The 27,193-nt window shown below is 34.6% G+C and overlaps 1 protein-coding gene across 1 annotated transcript in view; it reads left to right on the top strand.

Moving 5' to 3' along the window:
- ITGA8 (integrin subunit alpha 8) overlaps positions 1 to 27,193 on the top strand; it is a 213,656-nt gene that overhangs the window by 68,158 nt on the left and 118,305 nt on the right. The window contains exon 13 of the mRNA XM_074266669.1: positions 5,034 to 5,225. Within this exon, the coding sequence (XP_074122770.1) occupies positions 5,034 to 5,225 (192 nt within the window). The remainder of the gene's footprint in view (positions 1 to 5,033; positions 5,226 to 27,193) is intronic.

The following is a 27,193-nucleotide window of genomic DNA, read 5'->3' as shown; positions in this document are numbered from 1 at the left end:
AAGGTCATGATGTATAACCTCCTTCCACCAATGAAAATAGCAATCATTCCATGTACCATCAGTTGCCAAGGCGGAAAAATCTATTACTTAGTGATAAACCCTTCCAACATGGTGAAGCTAAACTTCATGATAACTCTAGCATTTTGATGATCCTCAATTTGAAGCATTTTAAGCATTCTTGGAAGATCCCTATCTTCAAAATTGAAGGCTAGCTCAGGAAAGGACAAGAATCTTGAACATTTGTGTAATACAGGGTTTCTTAAATTTTTTCCACTCATGACCCCTTTTTATCCAAGAATTTTTTCATGGCTCCATGTATATACGTAAATAAATAGGTATACAAATCAAACATTTGCTGATAACAAGTCATAATTTTGGGACCTCTCACAATTCAGTAACATAATCCACAGATTTAAGAAGCTTTGGGTATAGCACATACATATTGCATGTAGCACCTGAAAAGTTTCTGAAGCTTATCCTGAAAATACATATCATATACTCCAGAAATGATGGTACCAATTCATTAAGATATTTCATTTTTAGAAATATAATAATTCCCACTTCTCTATTGCTTAAAAGATATCCCAAATGCTTAAACTAGTCTTTTAGTTCAATACTCAAAAAATATTGTGAGTGTAAGAAAATACTTATGTCATATACTTATAATTTATAATTATAATATAAAACTTATAAGTATTTTAATCCTATTATATAGATGAGTCACCTTGGAAGTTGAGTGACTTACTCAAAGATGGTAAGGCAACTCACTGGCATAATGGGTAGAGCCATGGGTGTGTTGAGTCAGGCAGACCTGAATTCAAGTTCAATACTATATATTTTCTAGCTGGTTGACTCTGGACTAGTCACTTAATCCCTGCCTTAGTTTTCTTCTCTGTAAAAAAAAAAAAAAAAAAAAGAGTATTTACCTTTTAGGGTTATTGTGAGACTCAAATGAGATATTTGTGAAGTGCTTAGCAAAACTTAGGACACTATATAAATTCTATGTTCTGATGATAATAATAATAAAAATAAAATATTATTATTATCATTGTAATTTGGCAAAGATGAGTCCAGGTTTTCTAAATCCAAGTCTGGTTCTGTTTCCACAACAGCATATTGCCCTCAGATAGTGAGTTGCAAAGGATCAAATACTCTAGCCAAATGATATTCCTATTTCTATCTGACTTAAAGCAAATAAGCAAGTGATATTTCATCAGATTATCTCTCTGAGATTAATCCACTTATCTCTCAGAATGAAAAAAAAAATAATACAGGTTATCAGAAACTATCACTTCTGAATTCACTGTTAAATATGACTGTGAGGAATAACTCAATTTTAAAATTTTATTCATATGCTTACAAGGCAATTGGGGTTAAGTGACATCCCCAGAGTGACATAACTGGTAAATTTTAAGTATCTGAGTCCATATTTGAACTCAGGTCTCCTGACTTCAGGGCTGGTGCTCTATTCACTGTGCCATCTAGCTGCCCTATAACTCAGTTTAAATAAACAATTAGCTATGTGCTTGGAACAGCTTTGTTTTTGCCTTATGGAGTTTTGCTAAGATGTTAGTTCAGAAGTCTAGTATGAGAGGGTACATCATCATTAAATTCTGTTGTCCAAAACATTCTGAGGTACCCTGATCCCTAAGTAGCTAGATTGCTGCACAATAATTACTTAGTTAATAGTTTTTGTTCTCTTTCCTCATGTTTTAGTCATTGAGGTCTACTAAAGAAACTCTGCATCTATAGAGCATGTGGCCCTTGGGGATATTAAATTTTATATTGATTTATGACTTGCGGCTTTCTAATGCTACTCGCCCCCCCCCCATTCTTGATTTATGCCTTCCAAAGACTCCCTTAAGTGAATTATAATTCTACATTCCCTTGGGTAATTGTCTTCTAGGATTATTTGTTTCCTTACCCAAGACATTAATAAAATACTTGGAAGATAACAGAAGTGCTTTATTAATTTGTTATAAAGGACAGATCTTTTCTATTGATACTCAGTAAACCAATCTTAAATGATTTTTCCAGATCATTTTTAAGTCTCCTTTTGTGGACTTTTAAGTTTGAACATTCAGCACCAGTATATTTATTATCTCTTAGGAGCTAATCTTATGGGAGCATTACAGTTAATTGAATATGTGTTCAGAAGAGTATGAAATTAGGTATTTTGTTGAGAGAGAAGGAAATTAGAGTTGGAGTTAGCACAGGAGGAACTTTCAAGATTTGTCACGGCCATCATGGAGAATTTAGCACAGTTTAATGAGGGAAGAGTAAAGGAACTATTGTGCAGAAAGTTAGATAACACAAATTTGTGGTGGACCCGATTCTCTAGTCTTTCTCTAGTACTGTTGAGAAATATGTGAATAGGAGTAGAAGAGGCAGAGGTGGGGGAAATTAAGGGTTGGAGTTTGGCAGGGCATTAGTGGTAGAATAAGGGGACAAGGAAACCAAGAGAACAAAATAGTATAAAGGTGAGCTCTTTAAATATAATGTAAAGTCAAGATTGATATAGGGAAAGAACAAAACCAGAGGAGTGGTATTGAACTAGGAGAGCCCCAAGCATGGGGCTAGAAGTCATGCTAACAATGAAGAATGAGTTTAAGAGGAGTGAGATATAGGGAGTGATGGAAGGATATGTAATTATGATTGAAGAGAAGAATCTCTTAGTTTTCAATACTGATTTGTATACGTATACAAAAGGTATAAATATAAATAAGTATAAATATATACCTGGAGTCATGTTAAAAAATGGATGAAAAGGAGCTACAAGTGGAAAAAACTTTTACAAGCCCTTCTCTTGGGCTGAAGTTAGGATGGAGTCTAAAAGCAAGTGACTAAACTTGATAAAGGAGTGAAAATAAGCTTGTAGTCAATGGGCATATCCTATGGGAATACAGATAGGGAAATATATGTAAAGGGGGTAAATATTAATAAGGATCAGATTACTTAGAACAGGCAGCTGAGGAGGGGGACAAATCTGGAAATAGCAAAGGAGACAAAGTATCCCTAGCTTTCCTTTTGGACCAGTGTATTGGGGAGTGGGGAGTAGGGTAGGGGAGATGAATGAAGGCATTTCTAGTATTTGAGATGATGTCCAGAGATTCATTGCCTTTGGGAGTTAACCAGGTTTCAATAAGTGCCAGAAGTAAAAGGAGCAAGAGAGGAAGAGATTAAGGAAAAAGGAGGTAGGTTAGTGGTAGGATGGTACTCCAGAGGGTACAATGGAGGGGCAGCAGAGCTGGATCAAGACTTACAGTTGTTAATAGTTAAAATTCATTTATTTAGTCTTATCAACCTGTCTTTAATTATAACAAAGAAATGTAGGACAAATCTACTTATGTTTACTATAATATATCATTATTATGTTACTTTTCTTAGAGTTTTTTTTCCCATTAAAGTAACTTTTGTAATTCAATGGGGATAAGTGATACAATGGATATAGTGCTGACATTTAGATTCAGAAAGAACAGACTTCAAATTTAGTCTCAAAATTTTACTAGCTATGTGATTCTGGGTAAGTCAATTTCCACATCTGTAAGATAAGCTAGAGAAGGAAATGGCAAACCACTACAGTATCTTTACCAAGATAGTCCCAGATGAGTTCACAAAGAGTCATATACAACTGAAATGATTCAACAACTAAAGTTATAATTCAATAAATGCACAAATTAATAAAAAAAAAAAGGAAGGTGATCTGTTTTTATAGTAAAAAAAAAAAAAAAGAACATTGAATCTAGAAAATCAGAAGACCTGAGTTCTAGCACTGGCAGTTTCTATTTATTGGCTGTGTGATTGTGGACAAACTATTGAATCTTTTGAAACCCAGTTTCCTCATTTTTTAAGTGGAAATAATTGTGCTACTGTTTTCATGCCTTTATAGAGTAGTTGTGAGCATCAGATGAGATGGCTATTATAAAGTAAAATACTTTATGCTTGAGAAATTAGAAAAATAGGGAATAATAAAGCCTTTGGAAAGGCTTGGATTCAAGTTCTGAGTCTGAAAATTATTTTAACTATGGGCAGACAAATCAGAGGAACATGATTCTGGAGCTGGAAGGGACCCCAAAAGCTTTAAAGTTCATGCCTGCCCTATCCTTATTTTACAAATGAGGGAACTGAGGCACATAGTAGTGAAAGGACTATTCTAGGACTGCATAGCTAGTAATTATCTGGGGGTAGGTTTTGATTCCTGAGTCCAAGTGCAGTGCCCTAACCTTTAGATACCACTGTCTCTTAGGCAGCTATATGAAATTATAAACTAAAGACCAGATGTCCCACTGGCACTACTAATGGGAGTTACCCAGAATTCCCTAGGTTTATGAAATAACAGATTCCTCTCCCTCCCAACTCTCAAAAAAAAAAAAAAAAAAAAAAAAAAAAACAGATTCACAAAGCACTTTTCTAAGTAAAAACACTAAAAAGTGTAAGTTATATATACATTTAATAAATATAAGACATTTATTGAAGTTGTTTTCATTTACAGCTAAAGCTGTTTTGTTTCAGGTTATAAATCATATGGAAATACTGAGATAGAATGGGCTTCCAGATGCATCTGATACATTTATGAATTTAGTCAAACAGGAACATGGTGCAGTAATGGAAAGACTCCTAAACTTTCAGTTAAAAAAAACCTTGTGCTTAAATTCTAATCCTACTCCTTACCTGAGGGGGTGGCATGTAAGATGGAAAGAGCACTAGCTCTCCAGTCAATAGTTTTAGATTGAAATCCTGTCTCTGATTCTTAATAGTTGCTCAACATGGAGCAATTTACCCTCCTTAAATTTCAGTTTCCTCCTCTGTACTCCAAGAAAGTTGAACTAAGGGACTACTGAGCTCTGGTTTTATCAACCCAGAATGTCTCTTAACCTATTAGACCCCATTTTTCTCAACAGTAAAATGAGGGGGAGATTGGACTAGTTGACCTACAAAGCCTTTTCCAACTCTAAACCCGGGATATCATGACCTTGGGAAATTTTACATTTCAAACGATCACTCTTTAAGAAATAAATATTTATGTCTTGTAGACATTGCAGTTGGCGCACCATTTGCAGGAGAAGATGGAAGAGGCAAAGTGTTCATTTACAATGGGAATGCTGAAGGGTTAAACCAGAAACCATCCCAGGTTCTGAAAGGAGCCTGGGCTTCCCAGACCGTGCCATCGGGATTCGGCTTTACTTTGAGAGGTGATTCAGACGTAGACAAGAATGATTACCCAGGTAAGTCCTTCCACAGAAGAATTCATTTCATCCCTCCCTTACCTGGAAAATGTATCATGCTTCAGCAACTCTTTCATAAAGGCCAAGGTCAAACTCAAATATAATCACAAGGGCTCCTTGTATAGGATTCCTGAATGGCTCTCCTGCAAATTTAGTCAGACAAAATAAATACTCCCTTTCCTGTCAAGAGACAGCATCAGAGGGTAAAAAAAAGACATTAAGCATGAAACCTGTCGACTTTGTAACAAAAAGAATTAATCCCCTTTTCTTCTCAAAATCCCAATGAATTACATGTGCCAGAAATGTGGACAGTTTCTTTAGTATGTGTAAGGAGTTCTTAAAGCATGTAATCCTTCAGAATTCCTGCTGACCCCAGAGGCCCCCTCTGCCTTTACTCAAACTGCCTAAATAGTTTTTTTGGGGGGAGCAGCATTTATTTTAAGTAAGAATTGCTTGTTGTTTTTTTCAATTTTTTTCTGAGATAGGTTGTATAATTTGTTTAGGCAACTAGGTGACATAATAAATAGAGCTCTGAATTTGGAGACAGGATAACCTGAGTTCGAATGTTACCTCAAATTAGCACAAAACTTAGTGGTCATGTGAGTCTGGACAAGTCACCTAACCTCTGAACTTCAGTTTCCTCATCAGTAAAATTAGGGGGTAGAAGTGCCTGACCTTTGAGAACTTTGAGAAGTTCCCTTCAAACACACAATTTATGATGTTTTGAAGAACAAAGAAAGACCTTTCACTTTTTTTTTTTCAGGAGAGAGGGAATCATTGTGCTATCAGATTTAGTACATAGGTTGATCTGTTCTTGCTAAACAGCCTCTCTCTTTGTCTATATCTTTCTTTTTCTCTTCCCTCTTTCCCCCCTTTTCTAAGGAGTAGCTCTCTGAGAACAGGTGAATGGATATTTTCTAAAATGATACCAAAAAAACCCAATCCATACAAATATTTTTAAAAATAATAACAAAAGGAATTATGGAAGATGATACAGTAAATTATCCTTCATTGTTTCATTTTGATTATAGAGTTACGGAATCTCTCCATATAATATAAAATAATTGTTGTCTGGAAGAATCTTCCCAGGTCACATGGAAGTTTTCCACACTTCCCCATAAAGAGTTGTTTTCAAAAACTGCAGTTTCTAACAAAGAACATGAAACTTCCTGATTTTAAGTTTCTGTTTTTTCATTAATTCAAATTACTGTAGTCCAAGATGATTTTGACACCAGTCACTAATGGTTAACGATGACCATTGACTCTTGGTTGGTTATTTTCCATACCAAAGTCTTGCAGGGCAAGCATTCAGGGCAGCATTCCAACAAGTTAGCTGTTTAAATGGACATTATTCCAATGTTCATCCTTTCACTTTCTCTTTCCTCTGTAATGGAGAAAAAAAAAAGACTCCCACAGCATTTGTTTCTTCCCTCTCCCATACCTCCATTTTTAATGTTGGCAGAAGACTTTCAGTATTAATATAGACAATGTGGCAAGCCTTGGAGTGGTGTTCAAATCTGCACTAATGTTCTCTAAACACTTGACAACTCAAGACAGTAGCTTTATCCTTCTCTGAGATTATATCATGCTAAGCAAAAACTTGATCAATAACTGTAACCATGATCAGCTACATAGGAAGGCAGCGAACTATTTATAATGTATCCTTCTTAAAGAGTTATTTATTATCTGATCTTTTAAGATCCAGGGCAGAGAACTGGTTGTTTCCCCTCCTCCTTCCATTCCCTTCACCCCCTAATGCTCTTATCGATAACTAGCAGTGGAATGTCTGAGTGATTAGTTAAACTAAATTACCACAATGTAATTTTAGATAAATAGTTGCCTTAGAAAGTTTGTCTTCTTCATTGTGCTTGGCACTTTCTTCCATTGTCTCATTCTTACAATTGGAGATTTTGACAGAGTGATTCTTGGGTCTGCCAGGATTTAAAGGAGGCAAAGGAAGTATCCCTTGAAAGGCTAGCCCATCTACTTCCTTACAAAACTAGACATTTTTAGAATGAAGGGACAGAAAACATTGAGAAATAGGACTTATTCTTAGAAGAATTGGGGGGGGGGGAGAAAGGAGCAAAGAAGGATGGAGGCAAAGAGATGTTCTTATAAACACTCTTCCAGAGAGTACTTATCGTCCACCATATATTTCTTTCCACCCCCTCTCTTCCCACAACAATCAGAAAACCTGACATCGGATGTGTACTCAGAGTAAAAAAAGCAAGGGAAGTTAAGTCTGCTTATCTTGGAAGTGGTCACTGCCCTCAAGTTGGATCTGCAGGAGTTCAATTTATGGTAACTAATGAAAACATGTGGAGGGACCCAGGTGGTGGCTTAAAAAAAATAGCTGGTGTCATTTCCCTTTGTCCCAAATAATAGATCTCTCTCTAGTGCAAGAAGTTTATGATTTTGTGATTCATGGACTTGGGGTTAACCATTTTTAAAAAAAATATATATTTTGATGACTATTTCCATTGTAATTCTATGAATTTTATTTTATGCATTTAAAAACACTTTCAGGGAATGGTGGTTTTTGTCTTCAGCAATGACTGCTAAAGGGTCTCCCCCAAAGTTAAGGACCCTTTCTTTATTTCACTATTTCAGTGCTATTTTTGTCCAATATAGATTTCATGTATGTAAAGTATAATTTATTATTTATTATTAAAATAGATCAGCAAATTTTCAAAGACTCAGAGAGATACATAAGCACCTATTTACCAAGGTCATAGAGGGTATGTCAGAGTAGCATTCAAGCCTAGGTCAATCTGCTTTCATAGTTGAGTCCCAGATCAATCCATCTTGTGGCAAAGTCAAGCCCCAAATCTATATAACTCCCTTGCTCACAACAGTCTTGGCCAGTGTTGTGGGATAATTCTCACTATTCTATCAATATTTTAGTCCACAACAGGGTACAATAAAATGTGTCATTTCAATATTCGAAGGTCCCTTATTTCATCAGCATGGGTAGTCTGCACTAATGTAGATAGTGACCCCTCTGAGTCTTAAATAACATGGTTTTAATACATAGCCATGGCTGGAAAGAAGAAAAAAAAAACTTCAAAAAACAATGATTTAGTGGCTAATCTGAGAGTGAGCCTCTCCCAATGGTCCTGGAGTAGTTTATGGATATTCTGTCACTAGACTATGCTCAAAGAGTTTGGTGAGATCTAGAATTCAAACATAACATTCAGCTTTCTGGAATCCAGGGTCATTGCCAGACTGTGATGAGGCAACAGAGCAGGCCCTTAACCAAGGCTCTCTAGAATAAAGACTTTTAATTAATTGAAAACCCAAGTAATACAACTCCACATTTTGCTGGTCTAATTATTGCCCTTATCCACTTTGCTCTCAATGTTTCTGAGGCTTTTAGTCCTTTCTTATTATCCTAGAAATAGAGAAATGATGCCTTTGACCTCTGGAAGGCTTTAAAAATCTATATGAATTCTCTACAAAGTTTTGCCAAGAATCAAAATCAATTTCACCATCCTAGGCTTTAGGGAATTAATTTTTTTTATTTTATTTTTAGTTAGGAGAACTTTACTTATATCTGGGCCTGAAAAGTTTCTCCTTCCCCCTCTCCTCTATTTTCAAAGAAAGCAGGGTAGTCTAAAGATAGACAACTGGTCTTAGAGCTCTGCAAACCTGAAGTGAAGTCTTACCTTCATCTATTCTGACTCTAGAACTTTAGACAAGCCACATAACTTCTCAGGGCTCTAGGCTATTATCTCTTTTTGAAATGTTATTTTATTTGGAAAAAAAACAGTAAGAAAAAAAGAAAAAAGCGGAAAGGGAATACAAAACAAAATAAAGCAGAACAAAAGAGAACATTGTCCATGTGCTCTGCAGAAAGTCAGAAAGGATTCAAATTATATTTTTAAAAATTCCAGATAAGAAAGTATCTATGTGTTAGTAAAATAAATTATATTCATAAATGTCCATTTTTTCTTTACTTCCTTGTAAATTATTTCTTTGGTCCTTTGTTGCACACCTTATTTACTATATTCTTTTCCCCCCCTTATATTCCCCTCCAAGCAAGCTACAGTTATAAAAAGATATATTATATATTCAGATATAAACATGTATACATATACACATACATGTCATTCCTATACGTATATATATATATATATATATATATATATATATATATATATATATATATATATATATATATATAACTCTTTAGTTTAATTCTGTTCCATAACTTGCTTTGCTATTACTTACCCTCCCCCCACCCAAGGATCTTTCTTTTGTCTTCTTCCCTCACCCTTTTCTTCCACATCCACCCATCTTTTCCCCCTTATTTCTTTATGAGGGTGCTATACTCTTCGTGGTGTATATGCAGTGTTGCCAATTGAACCCATTCCCAAAGTGATTATATTTTCAGAACTATGACCCTCCTCCCCATTCTAATACCTCTGTGTCTGTTATTCCTCTGCTCTTCATTTGTATAACATTATTAGTATTTTTACCTTAACCCTAACAATCTTTATTTTGAGTAGCTTTGTTGTTATGAATATTAAATAGTATGCATTTTTCATGTTAAAAAACCCATAAACAATTTGTCCATATTTAAAGTTTATCCATGTTGAGTTCCTTAAAATTGATCTTTGATATTAACTCTTATATGTTAACTTTTCTGTTAAGTTTGGGTTTTGTTAATAGAAAGTCCTGAAAATCTCTAAGATCATTGAAGACCCATTTTTTCTCATTTAAATTATAATTTTATTACTATGATACTTTTGGCCACAGGCCTAGTTCTTTAGATTATCAGTAGATATAATTTCAGGACTTGTGGTCTTTTATTGTAACTGGTAATAAGTCCTGTAGAATTCTAATTGTAGCTCCAGCATATTTGAATTTTTTTTTTGTTTATTGAAAAAATTTTCTATTTTTGAAATTTGGCAATAATATTTCTGTATGATTTCCACAAAAGATCTCTTTGAGGTGATGACCGGTGGATTTTTTTTTTCTATTTCTATTTTGCGTCATATTCTATCACTCCAGGATAATTTTTTTTAAACTATTTATTGCGTTATTATGTTAAGGTCCTTTTTTAGACACAATTTTCAGGTAGTCGAATTATTCTTATTTTTTCTTCTTGATCTGTTCTCCAGATCTGTCATTTTTCTTATATGATGTTTTATATTCTGTTCAATTTTCTCATTTTTTATAATCTGTTTTATTATTTCTTGATCTCTAATACCTTCACTGACTTCCCCTTGCCCAATTCTAATTTTAAAAGAATTATTTTCATCTTTGAGACTCTGTACCTTCTTTTCTAGTTGGTTAATTTCCCCGCTAATCTTCTTGTTTTTCTTGGATGGTTTTTATTTTATTTTTTAAAAGTTTTTTCCTCAATGTCTCTCATTTGATTTTTGAATTATTTTTTGAGTTCTTCTATAAATTCTCTCTGAATTACATTCTCTTGTGAAATTACTCTCTAGGGTAGAATCTTTTATTTAAAAACTAAAGTATCCTCCTCTGAAGATGAATCCCATTTCCCTGTTCCTATAATATATTTCAATGGTGGAATTCTTTGCTAGTTCATTTAAAAAAATATTAGTGTGAGCACCCCTAATTGAAGGGTGGGAGGATGTGCCTTTAGCTTCACTTCAGATTTACACTCTGACCTAGGACCTCAATCTCCACCCTCCAGCAGGGCCTATAGCCAGCAGCAGCTCTGCCTCTCCACTCCTAATGAGTTGGTTCCTTCTTACCCAGGGGCTAATTTTTGCAGCACAGCTGAGCCTGGCCTTCCCAATAAACCAAGGTTGACACTGTCTTCTGGGACTCAGACACCAACTTCACAAACAGTCCCAGAGGTGAAAGTCTCTTTGATTCCCCCTGAGGCTCCAGCCATACCCAACTCACCCCAGGATACCCCACTTGCTGTTTCTATGGAGCTAGCCTGGAGGTGTTTGCACTTCAGACTTAATCCCCAATCCTGTAGTCTTTCTGCAGATCTTCTCAGATTATATCAGAGGACCCCTGATCTACCCCATGTCTTCTTGATTTTTCACAAGTCTATGTTAGCCCTGACATGCAAATTTGTTCTTTTTTCTGAGGAATTCTGGAGAGCTTGAAATTTACCAACCTATTCCACCATCTTCCCCAAATCCTCCCCTAGGCTATTCTTTAGAGTAAGAGTTGATGACCAGCCTGCTTTGTTAAAAGAAATTTTATCCTCTGGGAATTCCTGTCACTGGAATTACAGATCTAGTCCCTATCCTTGTCCTTATCTTCTATGGATTACCAAATTACCAATTCTTTGTCTCTAAAATATTGTTGTTGCTATTTTTGTTATTGTTGAGTCCTTGCAGGAGTGTCCAACACTTTATGACTCCACTTGGGGTTTTCTTTGCAAAGATACCTTCTCCAGTTCATTTTACATCATTGGCAAATGATGACTTGCCTAGGGTCACATAACTAGTAAGTGTCTGAGATCATATTTGAACTTGGGTCTTCTTGATTCCAAGCCTAGTACTTTATTCACGTGTTCCACCTACCTTCCATCCCCAATGGTCCATCCCCAATGGTCCATCCCAGTCTGATAACTTGAACTCATTGAGAGTTGGCTGGTGTTCCTTTATAATTATTATTATTTTTTTTGCTGAGACAATTGGGGATAAGTGACTTGCCTAGGGTCACACAGCTAGAAAATGTTAAGTGTCTGAGACCACATTTGAACAGATCCTCCTGACTTCAGGGCCAGTGCTGCATCTACTGTGCCACCTACCTCCCCCTCCTTTATATTTATCTTACCATCTTCTTCTATATTTGGATGATCACTTGTGGAATATGATATAGAAAGAATTCTTGTTCAGTTATGAGTTGGCTTAATTGGTCACTACAGTTTCTCTCAAAGTCCCTTCATGATATAGAGTAACTGGACTTTAGTTTATAATTTGAAGAAGGTTTAAAGTTCTAAGGAGCTCTTCCAAAAAGAAAGGAAAAGAGTGAGATAGTCTCTTGTGTCTACTTTAAAAATTTGGCCAATTCCATTATTGCTGCTAAATGATTATGTAATATAAGGAGGAAGATCAATATACTGATCTGAATGAGCTCTGAATAAGGGTTCAAATTGCTACTCAGACATTTATATGAATGACCATGAAAAGTCACTTCACCACTTTTAGCCTGTTTCATTATTTTAATTGGAGATCATGATGATACTATTTTTTCCTTAATATTGTTGTTAGGAATCTGCTTTGTAAACCTAAAAGTGTTTTATAAATCTAAGTTGTTGTTTTGAGTCATAGCTGGCAAAGTACAGCTTGGATATACATTAACATAAAATATACAATAAAATGCATGGTAAAATTATCTGGAGAAGTTCAATTCCTTTGATGGAATGGGAAAAGAAAGAAATCTTTCCATTTGTAGTTTGACTTTGAAAGTTATTATTTTTCCTTTGACAGTAAAATTATTTGACAAGCCAGGATGTATGTTATATGTTTTTCATGATGATCAAACCCACATCAGTGGTTCCTTGTCAATCATTTCCTTGTATATAATGAGCATAGCAGCCATCATGGTAGTTTGATATCCCTGATAAAGGCTGTTGGATCATTCACAAAAATGAAGACTGGTTCACAGAACATGTGCATCAAAATCTGTGTCTTTATATAGTATATACATATCTTGCCTATAGAATAATAGAATATATCTGTAACCATATTGCCTTAAGAGACTTTTTGCATATTTAAATCTGATTTTTCCATTGATATTGTAAAATTAATCTGGTTCTGTGTTTCTTTGGGAGCTGGGATCAAAATTATTGACTCTAGCACATACAACCCCCCCACAAAATTTTTTTTTGCTAACACAGAAAACCAAATTTCGAGAGAAATGACAATTTCTAAAAGCAAAACATTTTTTAAAAAATTACAAAATAGGAATACAAGATAATTTGGGGTATTTTTATATTTGTCACAATAGATTCAATGTCTAAAGGAAAAAGAAATCATTCCAATCTAGCTGAACAGGTCACATTAGGCTAAAAAGTCACTCTGATTACATAAGATTTAAAAAAGAATATTCTAATTCAGCTCAGTAAACATTGATTAAATGCCTGTTATGTGAGCCTAAGACCTAGGCTCCCTTCAGATTGGGGGAACCTCTCTGAAGGTGCGGGAAAGTTGAAATTATATCTCTCGGCTACAGGGGCCCATTTTTAATAGTCCTCATGGAAAATAGAGGAAATCAGTGCTTCCTCAATCTTTATCTTGATTGATGGTTCTTTTTGCAATTTGATTATTAAGTAGGGTTCTTCCAGGATGTCCTTTGAAGTCAGAAATATGTCATGTTTCCCCACACAAGTTTTATGATGACTGATGAAATCAGTAACTGATTAAGTCTTTAAGTAAAAGTCATTTTGGTATAGAAATAGCGAAACAAGTTTGTGAGGAAAAAAAAATGGATGACTAGCTAACTTTCCCCTGATCCTACTGTTCATAAGTATGATGCTGGTACCTTAGTCCATATCTGAGTATTTCTTAGTCATTTAAAAATAAATCAATCAAATTTTGAGGCTATTGTAGTTTATATTTATCTGATCAGGATAATTTGGCATGAGGAATTCTCAGTGAGGAAATTCTCTGCAAATCCAGATTTGTGACTTATTGTTATGTCCCTAAGGCTGCCTCTCCAGAAGCTCCCCAAGAGATCTCCTCCAAGGGAATGATTTACAATCTAGACACAACAGAAATTTACAACTTATTGTCTTAAAGAATTGCTTTAAGTCACTGAATAATTATATTACTCATCTGGAGATATCCAGTCAGTATTTGTCAGAGAAATGACTTGAAGCTGGGTCTTCAAGCCATTGCTCTATTTACTAACCCTTAATAGAGTTACCTGCAGGAAATTCCCATCCAATAATAATATTTCATGACCTCATGATAGTAGAAGCTACTGTAATATTTGCCCATTCTTTAGACCTCTAATCCCAGAAGTAGAGATCCCCAGTTTTCAGAACCTGGTGTAGTTTCAGGCCCCACTCTCCTCCTTATCTTCCATTTAAATAGAATCCCTGGACAAATTGAGCCTTTGAAACCCAAGGGAAAAAAGGAAAGGGTGATTTTAAAAATTAAAATTGTCAATTTCTAATTCATATTAATGTAAGTTGAGTTGGTTGGGTTTGCTATGGGGCATGATTTCCTTAAAAACTGTGATTAGATTTGAAATGTCTTACAAATGGTTGCTTCTGATGAGATAAAGGCAGGATGCTTTCACAGTCATAGTATCTCAATTATCCTACTCTAATTCAGTTAAGTTTTACTGCTGTGACATAGTATAGTGAGATGTGTGTTAGACTTGAAGATATAATCCTTCCTCATAAGATTCTAAGGTTCCACAGTCTTTTTTTACCTTTAAGAACCTTGGTTTCTGTAAAATGGGGAAGAGGGAAATTGGACTAGACAGTCTTTAAGGTTCTTTTCATATCTAACCTTCTATGATCTTGTTTTTCACCCTCCTTGTTAAGTATCATTTTCTCATCGCTAGTTATGTTTTCCCCCTCATAAGGTCTAACAATACATCTTTGTGCCATCTTTGATCTTTAATAGTGCTTCCCCCATTCAAAAAAAAAAAAAGAAAGAAAGAGAGAGAGAGAGAGAAAGAAAGAAAGAAAGAAAGAAAGAAAGAAAGAAAGAAAGAAAGAAAGAAAGAAAGAAAGAAAGAAAGAAAGAAAGAAAGAAAGAAAGAAAGAAAGAAAGAAAGAAAGAAAGAAAGAAAGAAAGAAAGGAAGAAAGGAAGGAAGGAAGGAAGGAAGGAAGGAAGGAAGGAAGGAAGGAAGGAAGGAAGGAAGGAAGGAAGGAAGGAAGGAAGGAAGGAAGGAAGGAAAGAAGGAAAGAAGAAAGAAAGAAAGAAAGAAAGAAAGAAAGAAAGAAAGAAAGAAAGAAAGAAAGAAAGAAAGAAAGAAAGAAAGAAAGAAAGAAAGAAAGAAAGAAAGAAAGAAAGAAAGAAAGAAAGAAAGAAAGAAAGAAAGGAAGGAAGGAAGGAAGGCTTATATATTATTTAAAGGTATATAAGAAGACCCATAGATCACCATTACAACATCAACTCCTCCTGTGGGAACAGAGCAGGAGACTGATTTTTCTGTATTATTTACATATGCTGGAGACACTGAAGGTCTCCAGAATATCAGGTGGACCTGTGTTGGGCATTTATGGGAAGGCTCTTTTCAAGTATTGCATAGAAGGGCAGATAGGGATGGGTTGTAATCTGTGTTACTGAAGAGAACATCAAAATTATTGAGATGATAGGTTCGCTTGAGTATTTGACGATGGATATATTACCAACTATGAAATAATTATTCACTCCTAAGTTCCTACATGGCTTAAAACCATCCGTATACATCATCCATAAAGGGCCTAGCCAATTCAACCACAAGAATCCATCCACAAAACCAGATCAAAATAAGTACATGTAAAGACTGATATATTTCTAAGTACAGGAACATAGAAGAGTTGTACCTTTTAAGGAAAAAGTTGTTAGTACTATGAACTTGAAGCCAAAATCTTGGTTTTCTCTCAGTTGAAACAGTGGGAGACAGGAAAGAAGGGTAGCAGAAAAAAACTAAAGGCATAATTGTTACTGCTCTGTTAAATATTTATTTGTTTATAATGTGCTAAGGACTAACCAAAGCCTAACCACAAATTCCTCCTGCTAGAATATGGACAGTGCTGGAGGTGGGCAATGTGTAGATTGAAGTTTGGTTAGACCTCACAATTCTACTTCTGTTCTTTTCTCTATTATGATATGCCCTTGTTATTAATAACAGCTATTAGTAACTTAATTCTGTATAAGGAAAAATCTTTTCACCTTCTTATTCTATTAGAAATAATAATGGTATTTATGGAATGCTTTTAATTTGCAAGGTCCTTCATAAATATCATTTTATTTAATCACCCTAGGATTCACATCAACCCTAAGAAGTAGGTATTATAATTATTCCTATTTTACATATGAGAAAACTGAGACAGACAGAGGTTACAGGATTTGTGCAGAGTCATACAACTAAGGCCAGATTTGAAATCAGGTTCTTCTGACTCTAGAGTCAGTGCTCTACCTACCTGATAGAATAATATACCAACCTATTCTACTTCATTTCTTATTTCTTTGTAAGCATTGCACCTACATGTACATCCAATGCAAATATATATTTACATATCTATTGTGTGCATCCATATATATGTATGATAAACTTACTCATTAATTATGTGTATGCATCCATGTACATGTATGGCATGTGAACAATTAATTTTGCCTTTTATTATATACATATATGATACATGTACACATGAATTATGTATCTATACAAACAAATGCCTATTGTATCTGATTTATTAGTTTGGATACAACTTCCATTGATGTTATCATATTAAAAAATTCTCTCTATGTCTTCCCATAAATAATGTTCATACATATGTGTATATACATATACTATATTATGTGCATGCTGTGTATATGTATATGTATACATGTATATATAGAATGTATATATGTATGTAGATAGATATTCTTTCAACATTTGTTGTATGTCTAAAGTATGACAAAACATGTGCTAAGCGATGGAAAAAATACCAAATTTATACAAACATGGTCTCCTGACTTCATTGAACTTATTTTTGAGTAGGCAAAATAAGGCTCCAAACATAAATATAACAAACATATATTTCATTATATTTGAGTGGTTGATTGAGAAAGGTACAAAACAAATCACTTCAAGAGATTTAAATAAATGAAATAAAGGTTCATTATTACCTAGGAAAAGCTTCTTGGAGAATTAGCATTTGAATTCATTTTTAAAGGCTGATGAATAGTCCCAACTTTTGGCATATAAATTATTAGTGTGAAATGAGGCATACACTTTCAGAAGTAACCAAGGTTTGGGTTTGTTTTGCTTAAAAGCACTTATTAATTTTAAAATGAGAGTTCTAAAGAGGGTGAGAAGTGATTGGAAGAAAAAATGGTATTGAAAAATATCAATAAAAGCTTTTTGTTTTTAAATTATAAAGTATAACTAGGAGGTCAGCACATGAAAAAGGGAATAGGGCATGTGAGGAATAATTCCTTCTCTATGTAGATGTATCTATTAATATTAAGTAGCATATTTAATGTTACTTAATAGACATACTCTTTGTTTATGCCCATTCCAAGTTCATGAATATGGAATCTTTTGGTTTTAGTGAGATTACATTTTGGCAGTCTCTTGGCACTTCTCACAGGACTTTCTTTGAAAACAAGATTGTAAATTCATTAAAGATGTGGAAGTGAAATCTGCATCTACCATACTGGGAGGGTTTAGTTTTGTTCAATTCAGTATTCATCAAACCAATAACCACTTTTGCCCTAGAAAATTCACTTTTGCCACTTTTAATAGTGAACAAGACACAGTCAGATAAGGAGATCATATCTTGAAGAATACAGTGAGCAGAAACAACAGCCACTATCAAACCAAGGGCTTCTGAACCTTTCTAACTCTCAGGGTAACAGAAGAGGGGAAAGAAATGCCTACTGGCCTTTTTTCTGATCCAGACAGGGAAAAAATCCCTACAAAATCTCTTTTGCCTCAACAAGAGCTAGCAGAGAAAGATAATGAGAAATGAGTCCTCTTGCCAACAAAAAGACTCTTTTCTTCAGTATATATAAAAATATTAGATGTATAAACACACTAATATGTATTGTGTTATGTCTACATGTATAATTTTACATATGTATACATAGATATATATGTATATTTCAAACTTCATGATATAGAACAAATATTGGAATATGCTATTTTAAGTGACAGTGATTTTTTTTTTTAATATAGGTCTTCAATCTTATTGGTATAAACATTTCCTCTGATTGACTCATAACTTTTTCTGTAACACATACTCTTAAAATATCTACAGCATTTAGGGACTATGACTTACCCAGTCATGAAACATATTATTATAAACAGAACTTGAACTCAAATATACTTGACTCTAAGCCCAGATGTGAAGGAAAGAATGAGTGAGTATATGAATGAAGTTGATGAATGAATGGATTAATGAATGAAAGAATAAATGAATGAAAAGCATTAATTTAATACTTATTTTATGCAAAGCACTGTTCTGAGTCCTGGAGATACAAATAGAAAAGAAAAATTATTCCTTGATCTTAAAGACCTCAAAGACAATATATATATAGAAGATTTCAGATGCAAGACAGATGGAAAGGACACATAATCCTTAGGGGACAGCTGCAAACCAGATTTCAAATCTGTTTATTTGAATAATAAGGAATATTATTCTTTAATTTCCAGTTTTACTGATAAAGTTATACTAGTTTCTGATATTGAATCATAGAAAGAATTCCAAAGATGTTAGAAGCAAGAACTTTCTTTTCTGGATCTTCTTTCTATCCACTGTCTTAGAAGGATTTTTTGTTTGTTTGTTTGTTTTTGTATAAATCTCTTTTTCTTTCAGTCTGTCCTTGAAAATAGTTGCTCTTTTTCTGTAGGGATCATCTGACTAGCTACATAAAATATAGAGCCCTCAGTTATCTGGATCAGTCTCATTTATAGCCTGTAGGGATTTTAAAGAATTGCCATAAAAGTTGAGAAGATAATAGATTCAGGTTGATTAGAATGGGGTGAGAATTTGGAAGAAAGTGGTAAGAACAATTGTTACATTAAATCTGTTCCTATGACATTTATTCTTTTACATCAATCAGTAAGTTCCTTTGTGGGTAAGGAACAATTTTTTTACATCTTTATTGTGATCCCTCCACAACTCTTAATACTGGTGCTACGCATATAACATTTAGATGCTCATTAAATGCTAAATTGAGTAATAGAAATAATGCTATGGATTTATATTTTGAATCTCTAAAAAGCATTTCAGGATCAGTCTCTTTACCTTTAGTTCACTAGATGGTAATCTAATTAGCTTTAAGAATAGATTAATCCTTGCACATTTTAATATATTTAGTTGATTCTCAGTTTCTTTTTTTTCTTACTGCTAAAGCCAATATTTCTAGTGCAATTTTGAATAATAGTGGTAATTATGGGCATCCTTACTTTACCCCTGATCTTATTTGGTATGCATTTAGCTTCTCCTCATTATACATATTTGCTGATGGTTTTAAATAGTTGCTACTGATCATTTTAAGGAATCCATTTATTCCTATGCTGTTTCTAATAGAAATGTGTGCCATATTTTGTCAAAAACCTTTTCTACATCTATCAAGATTATTGTTAAGATTTATATTAGTTTTGTGTTTGATATGGTCAATTATGCCAGATATTTTCCTTATATTAAGCCAGTCCTGCATTACTAGTATGATGTCCACTTAATCATAATTTATTACCCTGCTGATAAGTTGTTATAATTTTTCTAATATTTTATTTTTAAAATTTGCATCAATATTCATTAGGGATATTGGTCTATAATTTTCTTTCTCTGTTTTGGCTCTTTTTGGTTCAGCCATCAGCACCATATTTGTGTCATAAAAGGAATTTAGCTGGACTTCTTCTTTAGCTATTTTCCAAATAGTTTATATAGTATTAGAATTAATTGTTCTTTAAATGTTTGGTAGACAGGAAAGGATAATGATGAATGTTGGAAGGGATGAATATTGGGAAAACTGGGACACTGATGCATTGTTAGTCAAGTTGTGAACTGATCCAACCATTTTGGAAACCAGTTTGGAACTATGCCCAAAGAACTCTCCGACTGTGAATACTCTTTGATCTAGCAGTGTCTCTACTATGCCTGGATTGCAAAAAGATCATAGAAAAGGGTAAAGTACCTATGAGTGCAAAAATGTTTGTGGCAGCCTTTTTGTAGTAGCAAGAAACTGGAAACTGAGTGAATGCCCATCAATTGGAGAATGGCCAAATACATTATGGTCTATGAATGTTATGGAATATTATTGTTCGATAAGAATCATCAGGTTGAGTTCAGAAAGTTCTGGAGAGACTTACATGAACTGATGCTAAGTGAAGTGGATACAACCAGGAGAACATTGTACACAGCAACAAGAAGAAGAATATATGATGATCAATTTTCAACAAAGGCTAGTTCCTATGGATTTATAATTAACAATAGACTTGTGATGGAGAAAGCTGTCTGCATCCAGAAAGAGGACTATGGGGACTGAATGTGGATCACAACATAATATTTTCACTTTTTTATTGTTTTTTGCTTGCATTTTGTTTTCTTTCTAATTTTTTCCTTTTTTATATGATTTTTCTTGTGCACCATGATAATAGTGGAAATATATATAGACGAATCACACATGTTTAACACATTGGATTACTTGACATTTAGGGGAAGGGTAGGGAGAAAGAGGAGAAAATATTTAGAACACATGGTTTTGCAAGGGTGAATATTGAAAATTGTGTATACGTATGTTTCAAAAGAAAAAGCTTTAATAAAAAATTTGGTATAATTCAAAAAAAAGAATAGATTAATCCTAATAACGGTCCCCAATAAATTCAGAGGTATTTTTATTGGGAAGATTTTTGCCTATAATCAATCAATGTCTTCTAAGTGTCTGTTGCATCTATGCATGTATATTTGTGCTTAGATCTTTGAGTGATATATGGAATTAAGGTTCACCGGGAAGATGTTTACACTTATAAGATATGGCCATGCTCTCAAAGATATTAAGGTTTACTTAGAAAGCTAAGGAATTTAGATAGATAGATAGATAGACAGACAGACATATATATGTGTGTGTGTACATGATATATATATGTACATATATATGTGTGTGTATATGTATAATACACACACAAATAAAAAAATTACTATCACCACTCCCAAATCAATCATTAAATGTCAAATATATAAATGGTACAAAACGTTGTAAAAAGTAAGGGAGGAAGGAAGGGCAGAAGAGAGGGGGGGAAGAGAGGGAGAAAGGGAGAAAGAGAGAGGGAAAAGAGAAAGGGAGGGAGAAATCAATTCTAGCCAGGGTGGTAATGGAAGACTTTTTAGACAAACTGGAATCTCGATCTGAACCTTGGCTAGTTAGTATAAAGTTATAAAGGAGAGACTTTCATGTAGCAGGATCAATGTAAATAAAACTGATAATGCAAAATATAATGTAGGGGTAGGATAGAGTTTATGTAGGGAATAGTTGGGGGTAAGTTTGAAATGTAGGCCGAGGCCAGATTGTAGAAAGCCTTGTATAGCTTAAGTAGTTAAGCTTCACTATTTGGGCTATTTCTTTTATCCAAGTTTCACTCATACTGGCAGTTCTGAGTTTCTTAGAGAGTAGGATTAGTAGTTCAGTCTTTTTCCAGTCATGTCCAACTCTTCCTGACCCCATTTGGGGTTTTCTTGGCAAAGATGCCAGAATGGTTAGCCATTACCTTCTCTAGCTCATTTCATAGATGAGGAAACTGAGAAAAATAGGGTTAAGTGACTTGCCCAGGGTCATACAACCAAGTGTCTGAAGCTAGATTTGAACTCAGGAATGTTTGTCTTATGATTCCAGGATTAGTTCTCTATCCACATCACCACCTAGCTTCCCCAAAGAGTGAGACAAGACACACTCAGGATCCAAAATGTCTCTCAAAGTCATGGGCAAAGTAGATATGTCAAAGAGATAGTTTTTTATAACTTAACACTATAATTCCTTAGTCCTCACTAGTATGCTCCCATTTATGCAAAATCAATCACCAAGACATTAATGCTTAAAACATAGAACATTTACTTTATAATAAGCCAAAAGCAGGAATGATCACAACATTTATTCATCAAAAGGCAAAAGCAAAAAAAAAAAAAATAAAATCCACTTTTTTTACTCAGTAGAGGGAAAAATCAGGGATAATCAAAATGTCAGTTTACCCACAAAATTAGGTCACAGTCTTCCATGAATGTACTCAAGAGCCATGGGGAGAGTGGACACACACAATTGTAGAAACCTAGCAAGGAGGCACAAAAGTGAGGAAATACATGTGCCCGAGGCAACATATTCTGGACAATTGGCCTTGATGTTTTTGATACCACATGAAGTTTCTTCTCTTCTTATCATTCTCACTATTTTGTTGCTAGGTAAAATGACTTTTTTTCTGAGTGTGTGTGTGTGCACGTGTGTATATGTGCATATATTTAGATGTGGTGACAGTGTGATATAAGGAATAGAAACTGTCTTTAACATCTGGAATATCTGGATTTGAGTCTTTCCATAATGATTAAAAGAGCCTGAGCAAATTACTTAGCACTAGACAACTCTGCATTGGTCAAGAAAATTATTCACTGTGAGATCCCTTTGCCAAAAGAATCACAGAATTGGTCAAAAAAAAAAATACACATATATATACAATCCCTAGACATATTTAACATGCAAACACCAAAACTGCTTACTTACTGTGGGGACATTTCCAAATGTGCTATTTATGTGCTTTGAAATGCTTAAAGGACTGATTCTCTAGTAATACCTTGAATACATTGATCAAATGGAAACATTTCAGAAAAGAAACAGCTGTGGTAGTCAGACAAGAATCCCTAACATTTAATAATCTAGTCGAATCCTATTAAAATATTATTCTCTAACAACCCCATCTGCTACAGGCATTAACCCAAACAGCCGAGAGAAGTGCATATTTGTTGTAGAATCAAAAATTTCAAGCTCTAGAAACTGGATGGGGGAAGATGGCACCATGCCAAAGTTATCATTGTCTTGTTCAAACTCATAATATATGATGATTATGTCATGAAAGCAATTTAAACAGTTATACGGGCGGGGGGGTTGGGGGAACTGTGAAATGGTGCATCTGTTTTGACGAATAGAGCAATGTACAGTGGGTTCGCATGTGCGTGAATAAGAGACAATGGATAGATTCAACCAAATAGAGTAAAAATTGAAGTGAGGGTATAATGTATTTTGTCAAGCTCTGAGTCCACTTAAAATCACCAGTTTGACATTTGGAACTAACTTCTCAGGCCATATAGTCTGTTTATTTATTTTCCTGGCAAGCTCCTACTCATGGTTTTAAGGAAAGCAGAACACCAAACTGCTTTTATATAGCTATATTTTGATAAGTCAGTATAAACAAATTAGAAATGAAGGGATTACTTTTCTACTAAGATTCACTTGAATTTAGAGGAAATTAAAAATGTGCTGGAAAGACTAGAAGATAGCAGTATCAAGTAATAGAGTATTGGGAACTGGACCTTGAGTCAGAAATTTACCAGTAGTTGAATTAGTTGTGTTACTTTATGTACATAACTTCATCTTCTTAGCTGTACTTACTCATCTGTACAATTAAATGATAGATACAAACTAAAATTCAGATTCTAAATTAGGATTTTAGTGGATCCAATGTCACATTGCTCTTCCATATAGTGATATGAGGATGATATATCAGATGAGTGGATCAGAGCATTGAACTCCTTGGCTTATGAAATGATGAATAAATTTGATGAAGATTGACATTAAATATGTTGAAGCCAAATCTAAAGATTCATATTGAAATCGATGATATTTGTTAACTAATGTCCAATGTCTGCTCAGGAATTCGGATTAATGATTGTCAGCAACAGCCTTTAGTGACTTTTTCCAAAGCACTTAGAATTGAGAAGCTGGATAGTAAGGGTAACACAGAGAGGGATTTGAAAAAGCATGAGAAAGGATGGGGCAAGACAGCAAGGGAATCCAGAGCAGAGGACAATATACATCCACATGCTACATATAGGTGCAGCACACACACATATATACATGTGTGTATATGTGCATAGAGGTGTGTATATGTATACATATGTGTGTATAGATAGATAGATAGAAAGATAGATAGATAGATAGATGAATGAAATTATTAGTTCAAGACTGAGTGAGGGAGTGAATAAGAAAGTAGAAATGTGAGAGCAAAGAACAAGACTAAGTGAAAGTTTTTTTAAAGATGGAGGAGACAAGGGGATTTTTGTAGATAGTAAAGAAGAAGTTAATAGGAAAAAAAAGAGAGAAAGAATGTGGGGAGGGAATGGCTTAAGATCAAAGTGATATGATACTATAAGAAGGTGTCCTTGAAAAAGAGAAGAACTACTTCTTCATTTGAGACTGGGGTGAAGGAAGAGATAATGACAGAAGATGATTGGTTGTATAGAAATGTCTCAAAGGATATCACACATGGATGGGCTATAATAAACCTAGTGGATGGAATCAGCTAGACTGCAAATCCACAGAAGTACTTTTATTATATGTAGTAACTACAATAGATCTGTCAGTCAATTAATAAATTTTTATTAAGCACCTGCTTTGTACTAGACACCATGTTAAGTGCTAGATATATAAATCAAGGCAAAAAAAACATTCCCTGTCTTTAACAAATCATAATATAATGGGAGAAACAATATACAAAAAACTATGTGTAAAAATAAGCTATATATGTAGGATAAAATAGATATCATCAAAAGAGGGAAGGCACTAAAATTAAGGATTAGAAAATGTTAGATATAAATGAACATATAAATGGATACATATTAAGTGCTTACTATGAGAAAAGCACTGTGCTAAATGCTAAGGATACAAACAGAAAAGTAAGACAATCCTTTCTCTCAAGAAACTTACATTTTAAAAGAGAAGTTAACATGTGGAAACTTTCAACTGTAAGTTGCAATGGAAAGGTTTCTGATTTTTAGGGCACTGCAGTAAGGCAGATAGCAATGCCTTTTTTATGTCATTTTCACTAACACAATCAGATCAGCTTCTGACATTGAACCATTTTGTCAAATGGCAAAACCTTTCTATTTCTTGAGAAGCTGAGACTATTATAGCATCTGCTGAAAAGAAAAAAAAAAAAAAAAAGAAAAAAACACAAATGTACATCACATTTCCACAAAGCTGGCTTCCCAGGATGAACAGCTGTGTTCCCAAGATCTTTAGCGTCCAAGTCCTGGGTTGTTTCCATCAGGGTCTGAAGAGAGATGATGATTAAGATGGTGGTGATGGTGTTAGCTAACCTTGACATGATGCCATAGGATTATAAAGAACTTATCTTCTTCATCTCACATGCTCATTAAAACATTCCAGTAATACACATTGTGGGAACAATAGAATTCCGTCCCTTCCAATTTTAAAGGTTAGAGGCTGAGAGAGATTAAATTGACTTGGTCAGTATTGTAAAAGATTGGATTGAAACAGAAATACTCTCCCTCTAAAACCTGTGAACTAGAGCAGGACCTTGGATAATTGATAATTATATAATTTCATAGTAAATATTTTTTTGAAATTCCATCATCTAGAAATTTTTCCTTCCCATTTAAGGTATAATTGAACTTTAAAATAGGGCAAGCTATAGACTCAGAGCTAAAGTAGCTAACATTGGTCTTCAAGAATCCTAGTTCCTCCTTTGCTGCCTTTTCTCCTCCACGGGGCAACTCTTACCAGATTCTACGGGTACAAGCTTCTTCCTTTTATAAAAACACTCTCAACTAAAGAGCTATAAACTCATTTACATTAAGGTATAAATGACTGATAACTGTTTTTAAAAATCGGGATCTACATAGAACCAAGCCAACAGATTCCTAAGCTAGACGAATAAGACCTAATGAAAGGATTTCAGGTATCGGCTTCAATGGGCAAAATGTTGGGAAGGGAATAAAAAAATCACCTTGTGTAAGTCTAGTGCTCAACCTTAGCTTTATGAAAGCAGCCCTGCTCAGCAGGCATATTTATAGCTGACTTAATGATGCCTGATTCTAACATATGGCAAGCTGAATGGGTCTGCCACTAGTGAGATGAAGAGAAATGCTGTGAGGACAGAGATAAACATCATCTAAATCAGGGGACAAATCTCTAACTGTAGCTTTCTGTATCAGCAACTTCAGCTTCTGAGGACTGATGGGTGGGCAACATTCAACAGAGCAGGGGTATGATTTTTTTTCAGCCAACGCTGGCAAAGACACGTGGGATATCGTTTTCATGAGGCAGAATCACAGATAGACATTCATCTTCTTGGCTTTTTGTTGGCTAGTAAACAAGAAAACACACCTTTAGGAAATTAGAATGTTACAGCCCCATAGCTGCACAATGTTTTTCTTCAGAGCTCAGTTGGAAGATTTTCATGCAGACTATTAGGATGAATACTTTCTATTAAAGAAATTATGGATGCTTTTTAAAGCATTTTTTCTTTAATCAGTCACCCATCCTCTCCATGATGTTGTATAGCTTACAACAGAAGGGCAATGAATAAAAGCTGCTTCTATTTTTAGACAGTCATGCTTGCCAAACTTTAGGAGACTTATCTAAACGCTTGCTTTCCACAAAAATGAGTTATGTTTATCCAGTGCCAAACAACCACAGAGATTTCATAATCCTGTGCTTACAAACAAACATTACTGTATTTACTGACATAGTTTTCCTTCATTTTTTTTCTTCTGTGTAATTATCACTCTCAGGAGGGATAGGAGAAGTCCAGGGAGAATGCCATACTCAATTGCCATACTTGGCAACTTTGGTTATGCTTTAAGGTTCTTATCTCCATTTACCAAAGAACAATGGTTCTCTTAAAGTTATGTAACAGGGGCAGTTAGGCACAATGGATAGAGCACCCCTGAAGACAGGAGGACGGGAGTTCAAATCTGTTCTCAGACACTTTACACTTCCTAGCTGTGTGACCCTGGGCAAGTCACTTAACCCCCCATGTTTGCCTCAGTTTCCTCATCTGTAAATGAGAAGGAAATGGAAAGTCACTCCCACATCTTTGTCAAAAATAAAATAAAATAAACAAACCCAGATCTGGGTCATGAATAGTTAGATAGGACTAAAAAATAACTGAACAACAACAGTAGGATTAGAGGAGAGGGATCAGAAAAGGCTTCACAGAGGAAGTGGCAGTCTAGCTAAATCAGCAATATATTCCTCCAAGTAAAGGCAGGAGAGCATTTTCTAGACAGTCCAAAGCACTGCCAGCATTTTTATTACAACTTCCCCTCAAACAGAGGCTTAGAATCTTAACACTAAGAACCTTGGGAATA

This window comes from Sminthopsis crassicaudata, chromosome 5 (genome assembly GCF_048593235.1).
Source record: "Sminthopsis crassicaudata isolate SCR6 chromosome 5, ASM4859323v1, whole genome shotgun sequence".
Taxonomy (NCBI): Eukaryota; Metazoa; Chordata; class Mammalia; order Dasyuromorphia; family Dasyuridae; genus Sminthopsis; species Sminthopsis crassicaudata.
This window is presented reverse-complemented; position numbering and strand designations above follow the sequence as displayed.